Raw genomic sequence first — 23,632 nt, forward strand, 5'->3', positions numbered from 1 at the left:
CTTTTCAAATAAACGCACAACATCTCTTTTTTTTTCTCGTTTACAAATCCCATTGACCTTCGTATACAACAAATGGATTTCTTATTACGACCTTTCCGGAGGACAAAAATCGTTCACACTCGAAGCCAGGCATTACGGAAATGCTGTGGATGCATCCACTTACGTGTTGGTTGTGCTTTATCATGCGTGTTTTGGGCTGTAAGTCTTTACATAGGACTATCTCTTTCTCATCTCACTTAGAAAAGCACCCTGTAGGCATTTTCATTGTATCTTACAGCGGTTTCGTTTCGGCCATCCAGTCGTATGTGAATATCAATCATCCCCAACGTACATCATCTCAACATGTTGTCGCTTACTCCTTTTTTCCAACGACAGCCTTTTTCTCATACATGCCATCCAATGCTCCATTTATCATCTTCGGCATCGCCAATATGGTTCTCACCATTGTATCGTTGTTTGGTCTCCTAGCACTTTATTTGGCAAGTGTGCTATTGCATAGCAACGGCATCCACAAAAAAGGCTGACACTCCCCCTTTTCAACATTAGGACGTGTACAATTATATATTGACTGTATCACACGGCGTGGTAGTGGGCACAGCACTTGTTATTGTTGATGCCATTATCAATACGATCTTATTTATCACCATGAGAGGGGACTATATTAATTGGTGTATCGATTCTGCATCAGGGCGGTTTATTGACGCTACCCAAACCGGTGGTCTAGACACCATGGCACAACAACAAGACTTTTACAATTGTGATCGATCCTGGCAAGACGAGCTCAAATTTGGCGTGCTTGCTTTGATGATGATTGTTGGGTTTTATGTAAGTTTGTTTACTTTAAGCAAGATGTACAAGATACTGAGATATGAAAATAGGGATATTGGGCAATGTGCTTTCGATCCTTTCGTATCAAACGAGCCGTTTATTTGTCTCATATTATGGGGGTATCTATTGATCCACGTCATGTTCCTCCACCTATGGGACCTCATCATCCTCCTATGGGTGGTCCTATGGGTCCGATGCGCGGCATGCCACCACCACCTCCTCCTCCTCCACCTATGATGGATCCCCGATCTGCCGGTCATCCACACGTCATTGTCCTCAATAACATCAAGCCATCCTCCCATAGCACCAAAAATGATTCACCGCCACCTTACAGCAAATAAAATGTCCACGTGTACAGATGTACAGAAAATGATCGTATGTTTATCTTTATGCGAGCGCGGTATAAAATTGAATGAAATGCTGGTTGTTGTATGTTGAAGGAAATAGAAATGTAAAAGGGAATTAACCTCGGGCTCGATGATTACCGACATAAATGGGACGTCCAGAAGGTGTGTACTAAAAACAATACTCCATGTCAGCCTATCGATGTATATATGTCCCAAGATCATCCCGTTTGCTTGCCTTGTAATTATCATCAAATATCAATCCAGATGGAAGAATTTCGCTTCGATAAAAGTTACTGCATTGATATCCAACCCTAAAAGAGATAGAGAGAGAGAGAGAGAGCCATTGGTAAATGTTAACGCACGTGGCAAAGCTGAGTAGTGCAAAAGGAATTGGGACGGGGATGATTTACCGATGCGGAATGTAACTTGCAAAAAGACCCCACTGTGACACAAAGTGGTTAATAATTGAATGCATGTTGTCAGCAAAGCGATCGTTTTTCTTGGCCATCCTTCAAATATACCCCCCATTTACCTTGTCACCACATCCATGTTTTTGGGCCACCTCTAAAAAGAGCTTCTTTTCTTCCTCGGTCCAATCACCCGTCCATTGTTCCTATACAAAATGGAAGTAAGTTCATGGTTCGTTCTCAATCCTTTCACACTACTTACCACGCCTGGTTCATTGTGTCGGTAAAAGTACATGTTTGGATTCTTTTTGAACATGGCTTGAGCTGCTGCCTGAGATGTGTATGTGATATGCATGTTTAGTCATCCGCGCCTAATATCCGACAATGACGTTTGTTTCATCATCCTCACCTTTGCATTGAATCGCCCACCGCCCTTCTTTTTGCCGGTACCCGTAGGATCCTTAAAGCTGAACGTGCCACCACCATTCTTTTCCCATGCTTCTGCAGCCGATGCTTCAAAGTGATACTTTTCAACAAGCTCTGGGTTGATCCAACCTGATGATGTAAAACGTGGTTAGCGACATGCACGGAAGAAATCCCGATTGACGTTCCGTGAATTCATTACCAGCATAGTGACCATCCACACGAATAGCATTCTTTCGCACTTCCTCATCAAAGTATTCATCTCCTGAAAGTAATCTTCCATCCCATAATTCAGGATCTACCACAGTGTTGGTGTTGCCTCCTCCTTCATTGGTGCCGGATAGAGTGTCATCTTCTGTAATCTCAAATGGCGGTGGCTCTAGACCACGTAGTCGTGAGGATGCTCTTGTAGGTCGATCGGGTTTGACTGAATGTGATATCAGATACGGTAACCTTGGCAGCGTCCTTCTTTTTTGGCACTTACCAACACGCGCTTTATTGTCTCGCTTTTTCTTTGGACGTGCCTTGGGAGCTGGTCTAATACACGCATTATGTTATTCTCTTTGACACGATCCATTGGGTTGCCATGTTACTACTACTTACGTTGCCGCTCCTCCTCCTCCTCCTACCGATCCAAGTGCACTGACAGCTGCAGGCAATTCAAGCTGAGCAAGCAACTCGCGATTGCGTTCAATATTACGTTGGCGTTCAAGTTCTAATAGAGGGGAGGGCGTGAGAAATGAAGAATAAAGAGTTGTCTATTATAGTGCATACCATAGTCATTCAATTGTGTCATTGCGTGTGTGGGTGGGTGGGTCCCAAAAAAAGAAAACAGAGAAAGGACGCGCTGTTGTGGATGGTGGTGCCTGGAGCGTGTGTGTTACCTAAGCACACCGCGGAAGTGGCTTTTTGATGATCCCTATTGGCTCACCACCTTCTTTGTCTCGCCTCCCTCTCTCTTGAAACGATGATCAACAATAAATACCTCTTTGATGAGCATTGTGTATAAAAAGGGACACATGTGAATTATTACTTGCAGCATCCACGTCATTGTGATACTCTCTCTATATGCCTTTGTGCCTTTGTGTAAGGCCATTGATTGACATTTTCAACACAAGAGCGATTGTGGCGAGAACATCGTCATCCCTTAGAGGATTAGTGTACATGTACATGACCGAGATCTTGGTACATAATAAAGGTTGAATCAAAAAAGTATGATTGATTGATCGGAAAACCCAGTTTGGAGGAAAGGATCAACATGAGGGCGTGGGGAAAGCATCCATGGTTGGGTATCCAATGGCAACGATCTCACTGTTTTTAGGTAGAGAATGTGTATGTGCCTTTACAAAAAGGTACTCACTTTTGCTGACACACCTTGTATTGCGTGGGCACTGGCGCTGATCTTTGCCCATTGTGGTGCCCCAAATCGGAAACATGCCACAAAAGGCTTAGCTTGCATGCATGCAAGGCAAAACAAGCTGTTCGCGCGAGAAGCGCCATTATCGATTGTTATCTGTCAATTGCGGAGCTGCGGGCTATACACTCCACATATCAAAAAAGGTTTTTTTTTGCTCTTGTCCATACGTGGGCGGGTGGCTACTATACTTATTGTACCAGATTGTCGGTAATAATTGACCAATGGATACCTCTTGGCGTATGAGAACGAGAAAAATACAAAGTAGGATTCGATCATTGACCAATGATGGGCATTGCATGGCGTCGTACAAAAAAGCTTCAATTGAAAAATCTCTGTCTCACCCTTCCATGGACGGCATCTACTCTCAAAAGGAAACCCCCATTGACCACAGATGCGTTTGCGCGCACACACACACAACACACGCACGCTCAAAACAATAAGCACACATTGCTCAGCTTCCCCGACACGACGGCTCTTTGTTTTATCTCTCTCCCTCTCTCTTCCTTTTTCTCTCTCTTTCAATTGCCATTCTCATTCCCTTGCCCTCCTCCTCCCTTCCCCTTCCCTATTGCTTTTTCTTTTTTTTTTTTTCTGGCGTGATGGATGACGACTTGTTGGCAGCACAAAGCTTCAACGGTGGCATCATCTTTGTCAGCTATGTCATTGCCACCGTTGGTGCACAAACTGCTCTTGAATTACTCGGTAGACGTACTCACATCAACGGCATTCGCAATTGGTGAGTCTTTCTTTCTCTCTTCGACATTGATCCAACACACGATATCGATCACAACACACACACACACACACACACACACATGACGACGATAATAATAACATGACGTTATCAGGCTTTTTCTCATCGCTGCAGCATTGGCCATGGGAGGTGTTGGCATTTGGTCGATGCACTTTATCGGCAACAACAGCTTGACCTTGATGTATCATGATAACGTGTATCATTTAAGTTACTCGGCCGGGTATACGTTTGCCAGTTTGGTCGTTGCCATTGCATGCATGTTTGTGGCATTTGCATTTGTTGGTGTCACCGAAGAGGCACAGGTCATGAGAATCATTCCGAGCGGTATCATTGCTGGGGTAAGTGGTGCATTGCTATTGCTGCAGCAATGTTTCTTTATCTTCCATTGATGACAAATGTCCTCATGCTTCCTATTCTTTTTATCCCTACTATACTAGATTGGCATTGCATGCATGCACTATATCGGTAAGTCGAAAAGAAAAAAGAAGTTGCTGTTATCATCATGAGCCTAACCATATTGTGTATTACACATTTACATAGGTCAATTTGCCATTGATTTTTTCCATTTGACTTACAAAGTCGGCTATGTTGCAGGCGCCGTGGTGATTGCATGTGCCGCAGTGGTGACAGCACTTTACATTTTCTTTAAGCTTCGCGAACATTGGTCGAATCGGTGGTACAAACGCTTAGGCTCGTCTATGCTAATGGGACTTGCAGTGTGTGGTACAGTCATCCTTTTTTTCCTTCCCCGCACCCATATACACACAACACATGCAAACACAAAACACAAGAATCGTATGATAATGGGAACAAGAAGGTGCTAACCCAAATCTTAACTATAGGCATGCACTACACAGCCATGGCAGGCACTGAGTATCGTGTGCCATCCGAAGATGGAAGCGTACCTGAACCAGCCCTTTCTCAAGCAGCTTTGATTGGCATCATTGCTGCCATTGTGGTCTTGGCATGTGGATTACTTTTATTCATTGCTATCCGAGCAGGCGTGTCGCATTTGCCAGCGATCGTGCAATCCGGCAAGTCGGAACGCCTTATGTTAGGCGCGGTGTTTTTCGATCGGTCGGGTAAAATTCTCGTCAACGTGGATGGACTTGTCCCAACAAAGGAAGTCCTAGCTGACATTGACTTTGAGGTAACATCATCATCATCACCAACGCTTGGTACCCGCGTCCACATATCACATGTCATTGCTTCACACATCCAATGTTTGTTGCTGTCATTGAAATGAGGCGCCGCACCTAATTTACGTTGGTGTTATTGGTACCACGTTTCCTCAACCACAACTTACTCATTGTATTATCCCTTTTGCGTGCATAGGCCGATACAACAAAGAAACATCTTGGCGGATTCAATACAAGTCATCCACTATTCCTTCGATTTTTTGAAGCTACACATCGATGGGCTAAGCGTATTCCAAATCAGCATTTGCAGCCACATGCATCCAGCAGCTATGACCGAGGATCGGAACAATCTTCTACACGCACTCGGGATCCTTATGATGCAGCCGAAATGTTATTTTTTGACGCGGCCCGAGAACTCGTTTCCCAATTACGCTTATCATCTCTTGCCGATCTTGGTATTTTGTTTGACAATGTTGTGTCCACCAACACCATTGCTACTAAACTACCATCCCATCACCAATTTTTATCATCGGCTTTGCGTTCACCCATGGATCATTGGTTTGGTGCTGGTGGTGGCAAGAACAGCAAACGTAATAGCACTTGTACAACAGCTGACATGGCAAGAGCTTCTTATTGTCCACCTAGCAGCAACCGTAACAGCATGCATGATATCACAGCCAACCATCAACTCACAACCAAAGCAAGCATGGATACATTCAACAGCGCTACCATGCTTGAACAAGGCGTACACCATTATGCTTCAGACATTGGACATGCAACACAACAACAACAATACAATGAAGCGGTTTCCAATGCACGTGAAAACAAGCAACGTCCCGTATCAGGATCCACTTTACGATCAGCTGCAGAGTCTACTGAAAGTGTGGTCGAAGATAGGCATTTGTTTATGGTGCGACGTGTGAGCAAAAAGGAACAAGCACGATTGATGGCACTTGGCTATCGATTTGCCGATCCAGTATTTATCTCAAAGACCATGGGGGCCCATTTGCACATTCCATCCGATCATATGAATACGCACTTTGAAGATATGCGTCTCTTAGCTCATGCCGTGCCAACATTATTGCAAATGCAATTGCCAGCATCCATTCCACTTTCAACTGCAGCTGCTGCATTAGGCACACCCAATTCATCTTCTGGTACTGGTGGCAGTGGTGTTGATATTAGTACAGCTGCTTTGAGTAGCCCATCCAATGGATCGATTCATTCCACCGAACACGAGACAATTCCAGAAGGTGCAACACGAGGATCAGTGTATGTGGGCTTATCCGTTATGGTGCAAGAAGACAAGCAAAATGATCCCATGAATGTACACATTTTGGTGGATAAGGCACGGCGATACACATTCCCCATGGTACGATTCCAATACGCCGATGGTGAAATCCCAACACAGCTATCACGTGAAGAACGTAATTGTGTCTTGAGTTTACATGGTCAAACGTTGCAAAACATTGGCAGTGGCAACTCCATTGTACTTCCACGAGCAAGCACGACTACCAACAACAGCACATTGTTTGATGCAACACGGTCAGCAGCAAGTGGTGGTAGCAATAGTGATTGGGCTGGACGTAGTGGCGATTCGACAACAATGGTGGGAAGCCGATCACCTGATAAGGCTGGCACAACATCACCTATTGCCATGGCAGCGGCAACATCTCCAGTATCACCCATTGACAACCCTGGTTACGGTATTACTGCATTGGCGCGTTTTACACAAGCATTGGAAGATGCAGGTCGTAGGCTTATGGGATGTTCCATGTATGGCAAACCTTTATCCTCTGTAGCCAAACTACAAGGTGAAGTGATTGATATTCCACCTTTTGCATTGACTCTTGGACCATGTCAAATGATTTTGTTCCGTGCTTGGGTGACGAGTCCTGGTACCATTTCAGCCATCAATCAGACATCAAGTGAGACCATCAAATGCTTGCCCATCCCTCTTTATCGAAGTCTCGCCTATTACATCACGGATCAAGCAGCATACACTTATCGGTCACTTGCCTTACGCAATGTGCCTGAATCAGCCTATGTTGCTCAACAACGTGTGTATCAATCCACTGCTTCGTATTCACAACAATATTTGCCATCTACACAATCACAACCTACATGGCCACCTGCATCTACCATGCCATCATCCACACCAACAGCATCATCTTCTACACCTGTACCTTCTTCACCAAGGCATTCCAATTCCCATCATCATCATCATCATCAAGCACAACAACAACAGCAACAGCCATCATCATCATTCTTATCATCCACCACCACCACTCCCACCGCCTCTACATCAACACCTGCTGCTGTTGTCTCCAGCCATCATGATGAAAACAAGGATGAGGATAAATCAATGGCTCAATTTGTCTCATTACCACCTCCACCACGTGCACGCAAACCCAAAGTCCAATCACCACATGGGGGTGGTCTTTCACTGGCTAGTCTGCAAGATGTTGCTTCTTCTGATACCAACAAGAAGCGGCCCTTTGGTAATTCACTTTCCCTTACTATCGAGTTGCCCACCATCCTCAGCATCCTTCCTACTCTCGACCGCTTTTGGTGGCTCAATAACGTCATTGAAGAAACCATGCATGGCGATTAGACACACACATTTCATCATTATTCTTCTCATCCATCCACAACACCTTCTTTCATTATTACAACTGCATCCATCCCTCTCACTTGTATGTATATTCTCACTCTTCTTGCATAAGCCTTTTGTTTTCTACTCTTGTAATATTATTACTTGTTCCTCAAATAGTAGTATCTTAAGCACACACTTTTATTAGATAAATCATGTATTCTTAACAACGTCATTGAATAGCTTGTTGACCCTTCCTCTTCATCTCTTTTCTTTATCACTGTACTTTTACAATCCAATCCTGCATTTCTCATACCATGGTATAATTCATGACGCGACCACAACACATCGAGGTCCAACTCAAGATAAAGGAAGCTCTAACACTGGGGAAGTGGTTTGCCAACCTAATGTTGTATCGCTTAAACAACCTTTAATCCAACATCATCCACAAGAAATAGATTGAGAGGTACAACGAATTGCTTTAACGGGGGATACGTCGACTTGGGTGATGCTATCCTTTGATCATGAATTTTGCAAAGCGGATGGATGTATGTGAGGTGGCTCTTGGTGCATGATGGCGTAGATTATATGCATGGTGATTGTTGTACACGATTGACTGGTTGCACAAGTAGGTGATAGTAGCTGCTACAAAGTACGATAACTCAATGCACCAAGCACAATGGTCAAATCGACAATGGATGCACACTCTTCCCATGCGTTGTATATATCCATATCCTTCCATCTCCATATACCAAACCAAACCAATATCCATATCCATATCCATATCCATAAGAAGTCATATGTATTGGATGCAAGTTGCTACCCGTATATAAAGCTGCTTCTACGTAATGGCTATCTGCTGCTCACTTGAAGTAAAGCTGTAAGGCACGTTGCTGCAAGTAAAGAACGCTGCTGGAGACAAGGGAATGAAAACCTTGCTAATGGCAACTGCTGTTACGTTTGGTCGTGGAAGAGGAGTGAGCAAGAGGATCGTGTGTTGTAGTGAGCAGGCTGTTTACACGCCATGCACTTGCCATTCAGTCAAAGACAATCGGATCAAGGCAATTGTAGGAATGACATGATGGGTTAAAGCAGGACAATCGTTCGCAGGTAGTAGTTGTATACTTGAATGGGGCCAACAGTTGAGAATGGGAGGAAGAGCAAGAAGCTGGGAGTGGAAGAAGTGGAAACTAAATGGGCCGGACACCTCTTGTTTAAATGCATGAACACTGTACATCCAAAACTTTGATAATGAGATTGCCCCTCTTGTACCTGAGACTTTCACACAAGATGCTCTTGGGCATGCTGATCACGTTGATCTAAAAAAGATCTCATGTTTCATTTGAAAATTTGGAATGGTAGGGTGCAAGGTGGGATTTACTATGGAGGTCGGGAAGCAGGTCAGCCCCGGATTCATGATTTATGGAAATAGTATGCATTACCTTGGGATTCCCCATCTCGAACCTGAAACTTTGTCAGAAGGTTCGCTGGGACATGCTGATCAATGCCATTCAAATAAAAGTTGCAGACTTCATTGTTAAGATTTAAAATGCGGGGGCGGTCCAAATGGTGGATGACACGAACAAAAGAGCGGACGGCCCACCGCCCCGAAGTTGCCCACTTCCAACTTGAAAATTGGTCAGAAGGGTGCTCTCCAGCATGCTGATCAACTTTTTCTAATAAAGACTTCACGCTTCATTCGAAGATTTTGAATGGGAGCGTCCAAAAGTTTGAAAGGCGGAGACATTCGCAGGGTCTGTCTTTCAAGAATTTTCATGTTTGCTGTTCCACCGTAGCTCAGTCAAATCGGCTCGGATCAAGAAGCTTGAATGATGGAAATGCTCGGCTGGAGCAGGAGAATCGTTCACATGAAGTGGATTTTGCAACAACACTGATTGTGAGGAATTGGCTGATAGCGTGCACCATATGGACTATTATAGATAGACCATAAAGTAAAATCCATCAATCCTTCCAGTCATGCAAACGTAGCTGTGTTACACAACACGGCCCTCTGCATCTTTTGCTCTGCCAGGGTCCACCTACTTCTCAATGAACAACGACCACTTTTCATATAGCGTCACGCTTACAGCATATGTAAAACATAAAGACAGCCATATCTCAAAACTTTACAATGAAGTGTGGGGTCTTTAAGAGAACAAGCTGCTCTGCTGAGTCAAAGCGATCTTGTGTCAAAGTATGAAGTTCATCGTGGCCATTCCCAGATGTCGCAATGTCGCTACCAGCCAAACTGGATCTGGGGGTCGACCTCTTCGAAGACGACGACCAAAAAAAATATTTTTTGGGCTGGTTGCGACATTGAACGTGAAACTTTCACACAAGGTGCTGTTGGCCAAGCCGAGCCCATTGCTCTATTCAAAACCCCACGTTTCATTGTAAAGTTTGGAGATACAGGCACGTTTATGTTTGTAAGCGTGATGCTATAAGAAGAGTGGTCTTTGTTCATTGTCAAGTAGGTGGACCCTGGCAGAGCAAAAGATGCAGAGGGTCGTGTTGTGTAGCACAGCTACGTTTGCATGAATGAAATGGTCAATGTATAATTACTTTATGGATCATCTAGGAACAGGCATGTATTGCTAGCTAACGACCACTTTTATCCAATCATCATTGTTGCGAGATCCACTGCATGGGAACGATGCCCCTGCTCCAGACATTCATTTCCATGAAAAAAGTAGGTTGATCCGAGCTGATTTGACTGAGCTACGGTCAAAGAGAGATTACATCACTCTGGACATAAAGCACGTTCGATGTAGCTCAACCGATGTAATCTTGTGTGAGCGTAACTCAACCAAATCAGCTCGGATCAACCTACTTTCATCATGGAAATGAATGCCTAGAGCAGGAGCATCGTCCAGCTACAATAGAATGCACAAAAGTTGGGAATGCACAAAAGTGGCTATTAGCTGCCAATGTATGACATAAAAGTGAGGGTTGCGTACCTTTCATGCATTGTCCATGAAGTCCTGACTTTTTATCTGAGTTACCCAAAGAGGTCCTTCTGCATCTTTGGCTCTCCAGGATCTAGCTACTTGGTAATGAACAAAGACCACTTCTCATATAGCATCACGTTTACAAACATAAAGGTGCATGTATCTCCAAACTTTACAATCAAACGTGGGGTTTTTATTAGAGCAATGTGCTCGGCTTGGCCAGCAGCACCTTGTGTGAAAGTTTCACGATCAAGCTTGCCAATCTCAGATTTCGCAATGTCCCCACCAGTCAAACTGGATCCAGGGGTCGACCTCTTCGAAGACGACGACCAAAAAATATTTTTTGGGCTGTTTGCGACATTGAACGCGAAACTTTCACACAAGGTGCTGTTGGCCAAGCCGAGCACATTGCTCTAATAAAAACCCCACGCTTCATTGTAAAGTTTGGAGATACAGGCGTCTTTATGTTTTCACTATGCTGTAAGCGTGATGGAGTTGGTTTTTCCTAGCGGATGGTGTCGGCTGCATTAACGGAAAGATGAAGAGCTGAGTGAAACCGCACGTGGTGGTTACACAGACACGTCCTTGACAGGTTGCTACACAAATGGATGATGATGATGATTGCCTTTTGTGAAGGTACGTAAGTAAACAGCATCCATTTTATGAAGCTGTGTCAAGGTATGCATCACATTTGCATGTAGAAGAAAGTCGAGCTGCATAAACCAATTTGTATATGTAAAAACATACATATACATATTGAATGAGTCACTCATCCTGAAACTCAATGGAGGGATCTCTTCACTTTTTCTCTTCTCAAGCTCATCCCACTTCCCACTCCTCCTTATTGTGTCACAAAAGCCATGTACTTCTTGCATGACCGATAACCGGACCACCTTTATTATTCCATCTTCGAAGCAATAGTATTTAATCCACAAGTTAGCAACCTCCAACAAGCGTGTAATACATAAACAATGCTTTATTTCATCTAGCTATCTTGCTACTGTACATTGCCACCGCCATCGTCGTAGTCGTCATCCGTCATCATCCGTATTCGTACTCGTACTCGTCACCAGTCGTCAATCTCATCCGTCACACCAACATCCAAAAACACTCAAGTTGAAAAGAATGGGATCTTGCAGGCTTCCTTTTGGATCTCGTTGTCGTCATCATTGTCATTGTTGTGGATGGGGTGATCATCATAATCGTCATTGTTGTGAATGTGGTAATTATCGTAATAGTCGTCTCTATAAGTAAGAAAGCAAGCAAGTTAGATCATATGATGCCGGGAATGATGACGATTTGGTATACCGTTAGGCGATCCTCTCCAAGGAAGAAAGTAAATCAGAAGGAATTCACAAACCAAATCACCACCAGACGAGCAACGTCGGGTGATCCTTTGTTCTTGAGAAAGCACTGCACGAATCACGCAAGGCCAGTTCGATCCATGGCAAGGAAGGACATCACTTACGTAGAGTCCAGACTCATAGTTGTTCTCATTCATCCTCTCCAAAGAAAGAATGATCCCCAATCCTTCCAATCATTTCCGACCTCATGAAAAGAAATCCTCAAGGGAAAGAACGAGCCTATCAGGAGAAGAGCATGTTGGTTCAACACATTCACGGCCGAGCTGTTGCAAATCCCTTTTTACCTCAACACGGTGACCATGCTCTTCCAAAAATCCATCGTCATCGACCCATCAACTCAACTCAGGCGTATAGAGTCATGGACGCGTTTCAAAAACCTTTTTCAGCAACCGGTCGCTTGACACAGGGTGGGACTTGAACCCAAATAGATGATGATGATGCCCCAAGTTGCATTGCCTGACCAAAGAAACCTATTCAATTCATTATTAGCACACACACAATAAAAACCCTTTTCATTGTTTGTTTCATTGTACTTGCCTTTTTCCATATACACAAAGACCCGTTGTTGTTGGTTACTGGAAACCGAAAACCATGGTGTAGTATAGTTGAGCCGAAACAAAACGCCAAACCAGCCAACGTCTTGAATCCAAACTTGCCCTCTATACAAGGTGACGCGTCAATGGAACCAATTCGACTGCAACATTGGACTCTGAATGTACCTGTTGACACCAAGCGTAGAGCGGGAATAGCAACGAGCAAAAGGAAGCAACGAAATCGCCATGGCAACCACCAACGCTCATTCCTCAGCACTTGGACACACTCACTCTCCCTGACAATGCATGTTCATTCAATACCTCACAGCCAACAAGAGCACTCTTCTATGATACATTACCTTGATCGGGATGTTGTGAATGGGGATAAAAGTAGAGGAGGGAGAAAGAGAAGAGACAACGTTGTCTCAAGTCGTGGAGCTACCGTCCCTCAAGTTTAAACCCCCTACTGCTATTACACTGAGGCCACTCATCAATTACCCTATACACACACTATCCACCCATCATCCTCGTAATAGACAATAGGTACACGTAAATAAAAGAAATGATGATCCTCACGTATAGCAAAAGGGTGTGTGCCATTTTACACTTTACATGATAATGATGATCCAACAACAGCCATTACCTTACTGCCAAGGTTAGCTCGAATCAAGAAAGTTGAATGATGGACATGCTGGGCAAAGATGGATACATGGCTCGTTTATCAAAAGTACAATCTACCGTTACCATACATACTCACATTCTACTTCGGCTTTGAAGATGGTTGCAGCAATCAAGGAGTGATATGATGAAAGAAAGAGATATGTATGCGGGAGTGCAATGATAGGCGACACGATCTTTTATGTATATGCATGGTGGGTGTGGCTGCTTCTGGGATCACAAAAGGAGAAAAATCGATGAAAAGACATGAGGACGTCTTCACAAAGAGCATTGATATGATCAATTGTGCATTCATAAACCAGGATCCGGGATACATAAACAAGGTGGCAATATCCATCATTAAACAATGGAGTCAATCTGCTCTCACTGTGCCTTTTGCGGTTGACATTATAAAAGGAATGAGCGGTGTGAGTATTTATCTTTACGTTCGAATACAGTAACAGCAATGATACAACATCATGGTACCAGCAACCAAAATCCATCATGGGTCATCACCAGCATTTGAAGGGTACAATAGCAAATCTCATTTCATGTGTACATGATGAATGTTTTAAGTACAAATACTATATTACAAAGATAACAAACTATGGTATATCGTTTTTACTCAATTCGGTGATCGGGCAATTGGCAAATGTCGCATGCAATATTCCAAAATTGACGTGCTTTAGTCATATCCTTCGATGCCTTGGAGCTTTCCTCGACCTGCTTCTTCTTGAAGAGCTTGCCTGTCACATTGGTGAATTGGTCATCGGTTGCATAATATACATAGTCATCAGCAGCAGCATCCTCTGATGTAACAAAGCTCATCCAACTAAGCACGTGACGCATCAATAGACGAAGGGGCAAGCTTGAGTGACGATTGAGCATGGTGGTTGGTACAAATCCAGGGCAAAAGGCATTGATGGAAAGGTGTGGATAGCGTTCTGCCAGCAGATACATGAGCCATAACTGTGCCAATTTGGAAAGTCGATAAAACGGCATGCTCTCCCACCATACGTGTCCATCCAAGTTGTCCAAATCCGGATACCTCAACATCGCATCCACCTTGTCTTCTTTTTTACCAGCACGTGCATCAGGATCATGTAGCGATGACGTGACAAATAAGATACGTCCTTCTTGTTGTTGCATGAGTGGTATCAACTGCAATGTCAGGTACCATGGCGCCACCGCATTGACAAAGATGGTTTTCTCCACGCGTTGGATCGTCTCACGTTCGCCTTGCATCCCACCCGCATTATGGATCACAATATCGAGTTGCCCAATATCCATGCTCTTCAAAGTGTCTACACCTTGCTTGATCGAGTCGACGTTATCCTGATCCATAACCACCGTGAAAAGCTTGCTCGATGCTGGTGAATGGTATCGAATCGATTGCGTCGCTTGTTTCAACTTGCTCTCATCGCGGCCTGTAATGATAACTGTATGACCTTGTTGCAGGAACTTTGACGCAGCGCATTGTCCCAATCCACTTGTGGCTCCAGTAATAAGAATGGTCTTGGCTGAAAACTCCATATCGCGGAAGAGGAGAAGAGCTGCATTGTTTAATCGCCACCAGATGACCTCTGTTTCATTGTACCACGCGGCCATTCGTTCCCATCGCCCAATTTCTTTGTTGCCAGGCAACATCATCATCCGCAACGCACACTATACAAGATTTGAAGAGGAGCGCTCTCCATTATTCTGATTCAGGAGGATCACCATGTCTCATGAAAACATGGCCAAGACGGACAAGCAGCATACAACTACTAGATTTGACGTATCACTACCATGCTCCTTTTGATAACCAAATCCAGCCAATAAATGACCCATTGTATTCTCATTAATCAATCCATACAATAATATCATCTTGCTCATCGGAGGGGAAAAATGGAAAGTAGACAACCTATGTACATACCACGATCCTCGTATCCGACTTGTCTTTTGCTGCATGAAGGGATGGCTGTAAGGATTTCCCCCTGCTTGTTTTTGTATACAAGGATACACATACCAGCATTTAGATGGCTGTTTGAGTGTATACAAGAAAGAGTCTGATGATAAAGAATGATCGATACAAGTACATTGATACCTTTTTGTTATAGCTTCCTCTGACATGGGTGATGGAGAGCGCTTTTTTCGTTCAAAAGAAACATGGATACGAGCGGCATCGTTCGTTTGTTCATAAACCAGTATGATGCATTCTTCACTGTAGCAAACGGGTTTGAACTGCCCCCATGATCACGGGGTTTGTGTGTGATGGCGTAAAACGGCTGCAGGAAAATGTTTAATGGGAGTTGGTGATGTGCACAATGCAGCAGAGTGGATAACTGGCACCTTTTTTCTGCTAAGATAAGTACTTATCCAGAAATCAGCATGACAATGACCAATAAAATAGTATACGTTAGCATCGATTCCGATGAGGGATGCTAGTATGAAAGGTGCGAGCCATGCCAGACCTATTAACAATAATGCAAAAACCATCACTAGTAGTGTTGATGCAATGCATAAAAGTGCGCCTACTGCATCGTTCGTTTCTTATACGGAGCGTCGTGAGTGCTGATACAATGATGGAGGAGAAAAATATAAGAAGCACCAGGATTGACCCATTTTGGCAGCTTGCTTTTTCTATTGCCAACCTCATCTATCACTATAATAATGTACGCACACATATTATTCAAGCTCTCTTTTGCCACAATCTTGGCATTGCTATTGCTTAGCACTCCTACAGTCGCCGATAATTTTGATGCAATCGTCAAAGAAGCACTTGCGGAAGGCAATAAAGCATCTGATAGTACGCCTGCTGGTGGATCTATCAACGACAACCAGCCACCATCTGCTGACACAGGTGCCACTAGTGAGGATACCACGAAACAGCCATCACCTAGTGCAACGAGCGGTGGTGGCGATACACAAGACCAACAGCAACCTGATATTGGTTCCATGGGAAAGAACTTGAAGAACCCTAATGCAAACAGCAAGTCGTATGGTGAATGCTTGTCAGGATGTGCAGCGATTGTGGATAGTCTTACGGAATCATGCAAAAAGCTCAGTGACCCAAAGAAAGGATCAAGCTATGATGAATGCGACCAAACTATCAAAACTGAGCTTGATGGATGTAAAGAAGATTGCAAGACACGAAAGGACGCTTAGTTAGTTGCGATGTATTCCATCATATTAAAATGTTTATTTACTACAAGGAATGTATGCCATGAAATCCAAAGTTGTATAAAAAGGAGATCATCGGTGGGTTTACTGCTCAAAATGTGCCCCTGAATGTGTGTGGCGGTAAATTTTCGTATGGCGGATCATAGACAGCCACCTCCTGAATAATGACACATACACTCAGCATCTCCTGCATAAAAAAGGCCGCCGCTGGTTCATGTTCGTTTGCGCTTTGCTATCATTTTCTTCACTTTTTGACCCAAATGATGTTATTCAAGTCATTCCTCCTTGTTCTTTTGGCCGCATGGTCGCTCATGGTACTTGCAGATAATGCCCAGCTACGTAAAAGCGAAGGACCGCAGCAAGGTGTTGCACCAGATCCATGTTTAGATGCTTGCGATAGCAAAGGAATGGCTGCTCTCAAGGCTTGTCTAAAAAACGAATGCAACAGTGACTTGGACCCATCAGGACCTCCACCTTCGACTGACAAACCATTTACGGCTGGCAGTGACAAAAATACTATGACTTTATGTGAATCGAGGTGCTACGAAAAGAACAACCCGAAGATGTATTCCTGCTATGACGCTTGCATGAAAAAACCATCTCAGCCAAAAACCCAAGATCCAGCCCCAAAGCCGTAAATCGCATGAGAATTAAAGGTGGCGATGGCATGCAAAGGTCCTTACAATCGATCGATGCAAATCCCTGATGAAGCAAACAAGATTGAATGATCATCCTTGTTGTCATGGTAGCAGATGCGATGATGGTTCTATAATAAAAAAAAGCATTGCCTTGCTATTTGATCGTAATACTGATTATCTCCCGTCGTAGTAAGATCAAAAGCTGAATGCGCCATGTTTAACCTCACAACAAACGTCTTCCTAATATAAGCATACAGTATCTATACATCGTGTGTACAATGCCTTTCTATAAGACCGAGGGCGAGAGGTATAAACTATATCCCTTAACCATCACCTCGGACAAACGATACCCCTGAAAGTGTGAAATTGAGTTTAATCAAAGTTGACTCTCTTCTTGTAAGGAGGATTAAATACACATATCAGCACATCAGATTTGTATATATAAAAGGGCCACTTATTTAATGATGTTGTCGTGATTTCTCTACCTCACTCCTTCCTGCATTGCACAATCCAAATCATGATGGTATTCAAGGCATCTGCTGTTGTGGTTCTTATTGCCGTTTGGTCTTTCACTGCATCTGTAACCAATGCTGAGTCCACAGACCCAACTGCTCCTGCCAACGCTCAGTCCGCCGACCCACTTGCTGCGTCAGAGATAAAACTCTGCCGCAATGAATGTGCTACGCTCTACGATGAAGCGTGCGGTACGTGCTTTCGTGACGTTTGCAAGAGCGATAACATGTACTTCCATCCTTCACCTGACGATGACGGCAATACAAATACACCCCAGCCAGCGTATACGCCATGTGAAAAGGACTGCATCAAGAAGGCCTCTGATGCTCAAACAAAGTGCGATCAAGACTGCATCCCCCCTCCCCGATAAAATAGCCACCAAATTTCCTCTAAATCAGGTGACATAAGCGAGGTGCGAAATGAGCGACTTGGTTATTCGATTGATGCTGGTGATTGCAATTGCATAAAAATAAAAATGATGATGCTATATGCATAATTGATATGGAGCATGATCCTTTAGTCGCTAGGATGTTTGAGGGTCATGTACATGTACAAAGGTTTTGAAAGACCTTCTGATTAATAGCATACTGGTTGCTGATAATAGATTTTCAAAGTCACCTTGAATTGCTGTAGCATCCATAGCCATGTACCAATGCCATGTATGATGATGTAGGATGATCGCAGTTGCTTCTATGTCATTCCTTCTTGCTAAAGTTCATGTTGTAGCATTAAATCTTGTGCCATTGATACCGAAAGCTATCAACAAAAGAGTGACCAACAAAAGGTAGGCGCTCTTCCAATGAGGTTTATCCAATGTCACAATGTTATTTAAGCAAAGCCATCAGCAACTACAGTTAAACGCCATCATCTTTGCTCAGCTTGCTGTTCACTGTATTAAGGTTTGCGAGATACTGAGAAGGTCGATAAGAAGATGTTGGCATTTGACTACTGGTCCCGCATTGCAGCTTGCCCAAATATTATTCCCTTTGAAAGTGTGAGATGGCGTTTAATCAAGGTTGACCCTCTTGCAAGACATCAAAATTGTATATAAAAGAGCGACTTTTATAATGATGTCGTGATTTCACTAGTTCTCTTCTTCCTTTATCAACGGATTCAAATCATGATGATGCTCAAGTCCTCTGCTGCTATTGTCCTTCTTGCCACCGTATGGTACTTTACGGTATCTGCAGCCAATGTTCATCCAGCAGCTGCATCACTTTCTGAGGCAGAGAAAAGATTGTGCAGCGAGTCATGCACTAAGGTCTACGTTAAAACACGCGACACGTGTTTACGAGACGTTTGTAACAGCACCAAAACATTCGTACGTGTTCCATTTGACGATGATGATACACCTGAGCCAACGTACACTCCATGTGAAGAAGACTGCTTCAAGAAGGCCGGTGATGCTCAGCTAAAGTGCGAGAAGGAATGCGTGTAGACAATGAAGCACAAGGGAATGCCCACAAAGAAGCCGTAATATAGCAACGAGTATTGCTTGTAGTATACAAGATTTGTCATCTACATACCCAAACCCCTTCCATTAAAAGAGAATGATTTGCTATTACTATGTACGAGGGGTTTTTGTTTGTTCATGCTGGATTTTGAGTCTGCGTTAAGTATAGCACCCGTCGCAATTGAATTCTTCAACAGCAAGACGAAAGAGGAATGGCAGCAGAGGTGAGGCTTGTAGTTGCAGCTATAGGTAAGAATGAAGGTCTCATCACGTTAAGCACATGTAAAAGTAGGAGATTGGGTGGAGCTGTATAGTATACCAGCTATACATGCCGAAAACAGACGTGTTCGAAGCACCCTATATTGCATCATTGTTTGCATAAGAGACTGCTATTATTACCATGCACGCATCAAACTTGATGGCGTTATATGTATTTCGAGTAAACCGAACTTATCTACGATGTCCAGCAAGGTGCATATGGCCATTGCTATAAGCAAGGTATGCTAGGAAGGCAATGAAAGTGATGATGAAAATGCGTTAAATCTAATGTAGCTCTACCAACCTTTGCCCGAAGGTGGTGATATGGCGCTTGATTGCTTAGTTGCTAGGATGTCGTGGGTCATGCATAAAGACGTTGAAAGGCGAAATGGTTAATAGCATGTTGGTTGCAGATCATAGATTCTCAGAGTCACGTTGAATTGCTATAGCATCATAACCATGCATTCTATAATGTAGGATGATCGCAACCGCTTTAATGTCATGCTTTATTAAACGGGTATGTTGTAGCATAGGTATCGTTTCATTGACACCGAAAGTGATAAAAAGAATGGATCTCTTTCAAAGAGCGTTATACATGAGGTGTTGTTATTTAAGCGACACAATCGGCGACTACAGTTAAACGCCATGATCCTTGCCCAGCTTGTTGTGCATTGAAACAAGGTTTTCTAGAATACTGAGAAGGTCGATAGGAAGAAGCTGTTGACATTTAGCTACTGCATTTGCATAGCAGCTTGCCCAAACAATGCCCCTGAAAGTGTGAAATGGCGTTTAATCCAAGTCCATTATTACGGCAAAGACGTCTACGAGGATAGCGTATCCCTCTATGAGACAATTGTATATAAAAAGCGCCCCTTCTTCGATCCATCTTTCTAGGTGCTGTACTCCTTTATCCTCTCTTTCTTTACTACGGAGTCTCAATCATGTTGTTTAAGCCATCGATTATTGTTGGTTTTCTTGTCTGCTGGTCCCTTACTGTACTTGCCATTGATCCAGTGGAAAAAGAAAAAGACGAGTGCTACTCTACTTGTTGGAATGGCTACTCGCTCTGCGACTGCCTGGAGGCGTTTTGTGGCGAACCGTGTGATAGAGGACCTCTGGCATCGGCTATGGGAGATATAAATCCACAACCAAAGACCAAATGTCAATCTACCTGCGACAAGGTTGTTCGTGATGCTCATAACAAATGCAACGACAAGTGCAACCAGCAATATCAACCGGAACAGCCCAAAGCATGAATGAATGACCAGAGCCATATAAAGTCAAGCATACATATAAATGACTGAAAACCTGCTTTGCATGATAGTGATCATTACATTTAGCTGTCAACTTTGTGCATATCGTGGCTATTGATTCATAAATCCTTAAGCTATGAAAATGAATCAGACATAATGTACACCAAATGGCTCATTACATATAGCATGGAAACAATGCTACGCTTATGGCGCGATTCGAGATTGTACTTTACAGGTTGCGATGTGTGAGCAGGATGAATTTAAAAGAAGAATGCATATAACATTGTTGGTCGCATAATACCTTCAACATGTAACAGCGGATGAGAAAAAGATAGGGGTCGTAATGATTACCCGAGCTATGTATAGCTGCCTTCCACATGAAGCCGATGCAATGAAAGCTGTGTGATGGAAAAGTATTAATAATGCACATGCACAAATGGTGTGAATGGAACAAAAGTATATCCGCCGAGCCACATTACCGTAGTACTAGCTACAACGGCTTCAGCAACCATGCGAATGATATATAGTATCATGCTGCATTTGTTATCTCCATGCCAACGACGCGGTCGTTGTTGCTATGATACTGTGTCAATCCCAATGGCTCACGATGGCGCCTTGTGGTGTCATCAGCAATGTACTAAGCATGGCTGGTGATTTAAAGTTAAATTCTCTAAATTAGGATCATGCATGTACCACATGTCAACTGGGCTTGCCCCAGGGGTGATGCAACGTCAAATGGTAAATTGACTCAGCCTCTTCGTACTCCACGTTTGAATACTGTGTTATGTGTATCTCCAGAAATAAATTCGCTTGTGCGCTTTCCGAGAAGCATGTGTGTTGTCAATATCATGCAGCGAAATATATAAAAGCACGTCGTCAAGACAACGGTCGATAGCCGTCGTCCATTTTTCGCAATCCAAACATGCTGAACAAGACTGTCCTCGCCACCTTTTTGCTCTTTGCCCTTCTCTTCAATGTTGCCACCGCCTTCAGGTGTGTTAGTAACGAGCAATGTGACGAATGGTGCAAGAACTATGATGATGCCGTCTCTGGTTTCTGTCTCATATCCGGAGGATGCCATTGCCACCTTGAAAAGTGCAACTATGACAACCGATAAGTAAGTGCATGAATGGGTCATGTGTATGGCTTGGACATCATCTCACTCTCTGGGTAATTAGATGCCCTTAACGATCGAGGCTACCCAAACCACACATAAAAATAGGATCATCCTTTGGACTTTGTTCATTAAAGTGTTACATTAGCCTTGGCAGGAGGTTTATGAGAGTTTGGCTTATTGAGTTCTTTTTATTCAAATATCATGTTGGGGAATGTGGGATATGGCATTGACCAGATTGGGTAGCTAGTAAAGTGTGGGGATACGCAAGGTGATATGTGCTTTCGGAATCGATTCCGGCGGTGGCGGCATGGTTCTCTCTCTCCTTCATTCCACCACCAAGTCGCTTCTTCTTCAAAGACCACTTTGGCTGAGGCATTACACATCCTTTATTCATTGCCATGGTTCAAGTTAACTCCATTATTTCGCGTCGACTACAAGCAAATGACCGTTGAGGAAAACTGGTGCGAGGTTGCTACAAGGAATGGTGTTTGACAGCGGCAGCGACCATGGCGGCAATCGACATGACGACGCTACGATTGACGAAGAGAAACAAGAGCTCTATAACCATCCTGATCCTCGTCTTGTTCATGTTGCTGAAAACGCGTACCAGAATGTTCATGATATCATCACCGATGGATTATCGATACGAAGTTGAAGCGAAAAGGCTCTACGCATCATCACGTCTTTGGGGCAACGCTTAGTCAAGGGGCACAAGCCATGTCGTGGAGGAGGTTGCACTCGTTATTATGGTATGCTTAGCTTTGATCCATCTACAGCCATCGTGTGGAATTACTCAAATGGGCAATGATAGACTTGCATCCCTCGATAGCATGAACGTGATCATGCAGGGTATGGATGGAAGATCAAGATGTGGATTTCATGGGACTTTTACAACTGGAAATTGGCGGTTGATCATGTACGAGTAGCAACAATGATCGCAGAGAGCGAAGCTGCAGATGATATCCAACACGTATTCTCACAACGACTTCGTTCATTCGGTAAGTGGAAAGCTGGTTAAAACTAAGCAGCTGAAAGTAACCGCATCTTCTTTAGAGCAGCATTGTGATAATGAATTGGACGTTGATATCTTGGGATGCACAGTCGCTTTTATTCAGCTACAAGATCAAGTTTCAATCATCCACCTCGCATCTGCAGGCAATCAAAGGATTATATGGATGGCGTATTGGGGCTCTTATAAATGGATATTCCTTGTGTGTGTCGCATCCCAGCCTGGTGTGGAGATTTTTCTTGTCATCAAGCAACTACTAGATCGGTTATCTGAAAGAGTGATGCTATTGGGACATCATGGTCGATTGATGAAGGATCTGGCTTGTCAAGTGCAAGAAGCAGCAGAATGGTATATGTTTACGGGGAATCTGATCACTATGACACGTGTACAAATGGCAACGGCGTATCACGTATGGTTGGGCGTTTCCATTCCAAGTAGCTCTTTCGGTCTCTGAACCACAAGAACAATCGCACCAAAAAGCAATGGATCACCACCATTTACGCTTTTCGGCTCCTGCAACATGCCATTCCCAAGTAGCTAGCAACACCCCCCCCCCTTATTGCAGTAAACTTCTATATACCATGTATACATAAATCACCATTTAATCTTGCTACATAACGCAGCTCCTTCATTGTACATATACACATGCTTATTTAATGAACGACACAGTGCTACATACATATACGAAGCACTACTAATAATATACGCAATAGTTATGGTCCTTTGTCGAAGCCTACCAACATCAACGTGGTCCTTTCTTGAAGCCTCGGAATCCCTTTTCTATGAGTTTAGGTGGCCGAGCTGTTAAGCCATTGGGCG

At 43.6% G+C, this 23,632-nt stretch overlaps 6 protein-coding genes across 6 annotated transcripts; 4 read left to right on the forward strand and 2 right to left on the reverse strand.

Moving 5' to 3' along the window:
* Positions 1 to 182: 182 nt before the first annotated feature.
* O0I10_009777 (uncharacterized protein) lies at positions 183 to 1,169 on the forward strand (the record flags this gene model as incomplete). Its single annotated transcript, XM_058489763.1, has 4 exons — positions 183 to 198; positions 256 to 479; positions 547 to 825; positions 879 to 1,169. 4 exons carry the CDS (start codon positions 183 to 185, stop codon positions 1,167 to 1,169), a joined length of 810 nt encoding a protein of 269 aa, XP_058339509.1.
* A 121-nt stretch (positions 1,170 to 1,290) lies between these two features.
* On the reverse strand, positions 1,291 to 2,801 carry O0I10_009778 (uncharacterized protein; the record flags this gene model as incomplete). The annotated part of the gene is made up of 10 exons (XM_058489764.1): positions 1,291 to 1,344; positions 1,411 to 1,486; positions 1,586 to 1,617; positions 1,708 to 1,788; positions 1,845 to 1,913; positions 1,992 to 2,137; positions 2,208 to 2,432; positions 2,490 to 2,542; positions 2,609 to 2,720; positions 2,780 to 2,801. The coding sequence occupies 10 exons, from the start codon at positions 2,799 to 2,801 to the stop codon at positions 1,291 to 1,293; spliced, it is 870 nt and encodes a 289-aa protein (XP_058339510.1).
* A 1,220-nt stretch (positions 2,802 to 4,021) lies between these two features.
* Positions 4,022 to 7,929, forward strand: O0I10_009779 (uncharacterized protein; the record flags this gene model as incomplete). The annotated part of the gene is made up of 6 exons (XM_058489765.1): positions 4,022 to 4,158; positions 4,271 to 4,514; positions 4,614 to 4,641; positions 4,717 to 4,899; positions 5,019 to 5,326; positions 5,512 to 7,929. 6 exons carry the CDS (start codon positions 4,022 to 4,024, stop codon positions 7,927 to 7,929), a joined length of 3,318 nt encoding a protein of 1,105 aa, XP_058339511.1.
* A 6,102-nt stretch (positions 7,930 to 14,031) lies between these two features.
* Positions 14,032 to 14,943, reverse strand: O0I10_009780 (uncharacterized protein; the record flags this gene model as incomplete). Its single annotated transcript, XM_058489766.1, has 1 exon — positions 14,032 to 14,943. The coding sequence occupies one exon, from the start codon at positions 14,941 to 14,943 to the stop codon at positions 14,032 to 14,034; it is 912 nt and encodes a 303-aa protein (XP_058339512.1).
* A 1,119-nt stretch (positions 14,944 to 16,062) lies between these two features.
* O0I10_009781 (uncharacterized protein) lies at positions 16,063 to 16,557 on the forward strand (the record flags this gene model as incomplete). Its single annotated transcript, XM_058489767.1, has 1 exon — positions 16,063 to 16,557. The coding sequence occupies one exon, from the start codon at positions 16,063 to 16,065 to the stop codon at positions 16,555 to 16,557; it is 495 nt and encodes a 164-aa protein (XP_058339513.1).
* Positions 16,558 to 17,727: 1,170 nt separating this feature from the next.
* Positions 17,728 to 19,161, forward strand: O0I10_009782 (uncharacterized protein; the record flags this gene model as incomplete). The annotated part of the gene is made up of 2 exons (XM_058489768.1): positions 17,728 to 17,914; positions 18,812 to 19,161. The coding sequence occupies 2 exons, from the start codon at positions 17,728 to 17,730 to the stop codon at positions 19,159 to 19,161; spliced, it is 537 nt and encodes a 178-aa protein (XP_058339514.1).
* Positions 19,162 to 23,632: the final 4,471 nt, after the last annotated feature.

This window comes from Lichtheimia ornata (assembly GCF_029851405.1).
Source record: "Lichtheimia ornata isolate CBS 291.66 chromosome Unknown scaffold00059, whole genome shotgun sequence".
In the NCBI taxonomy this organism is placed as follows: Eukaryota; Fungi; Mucoromycota; class Mucoromycetes; order Mucorales; family Lichtheimiaceae; genus Lichtheimia; species Lichtheimia ornata.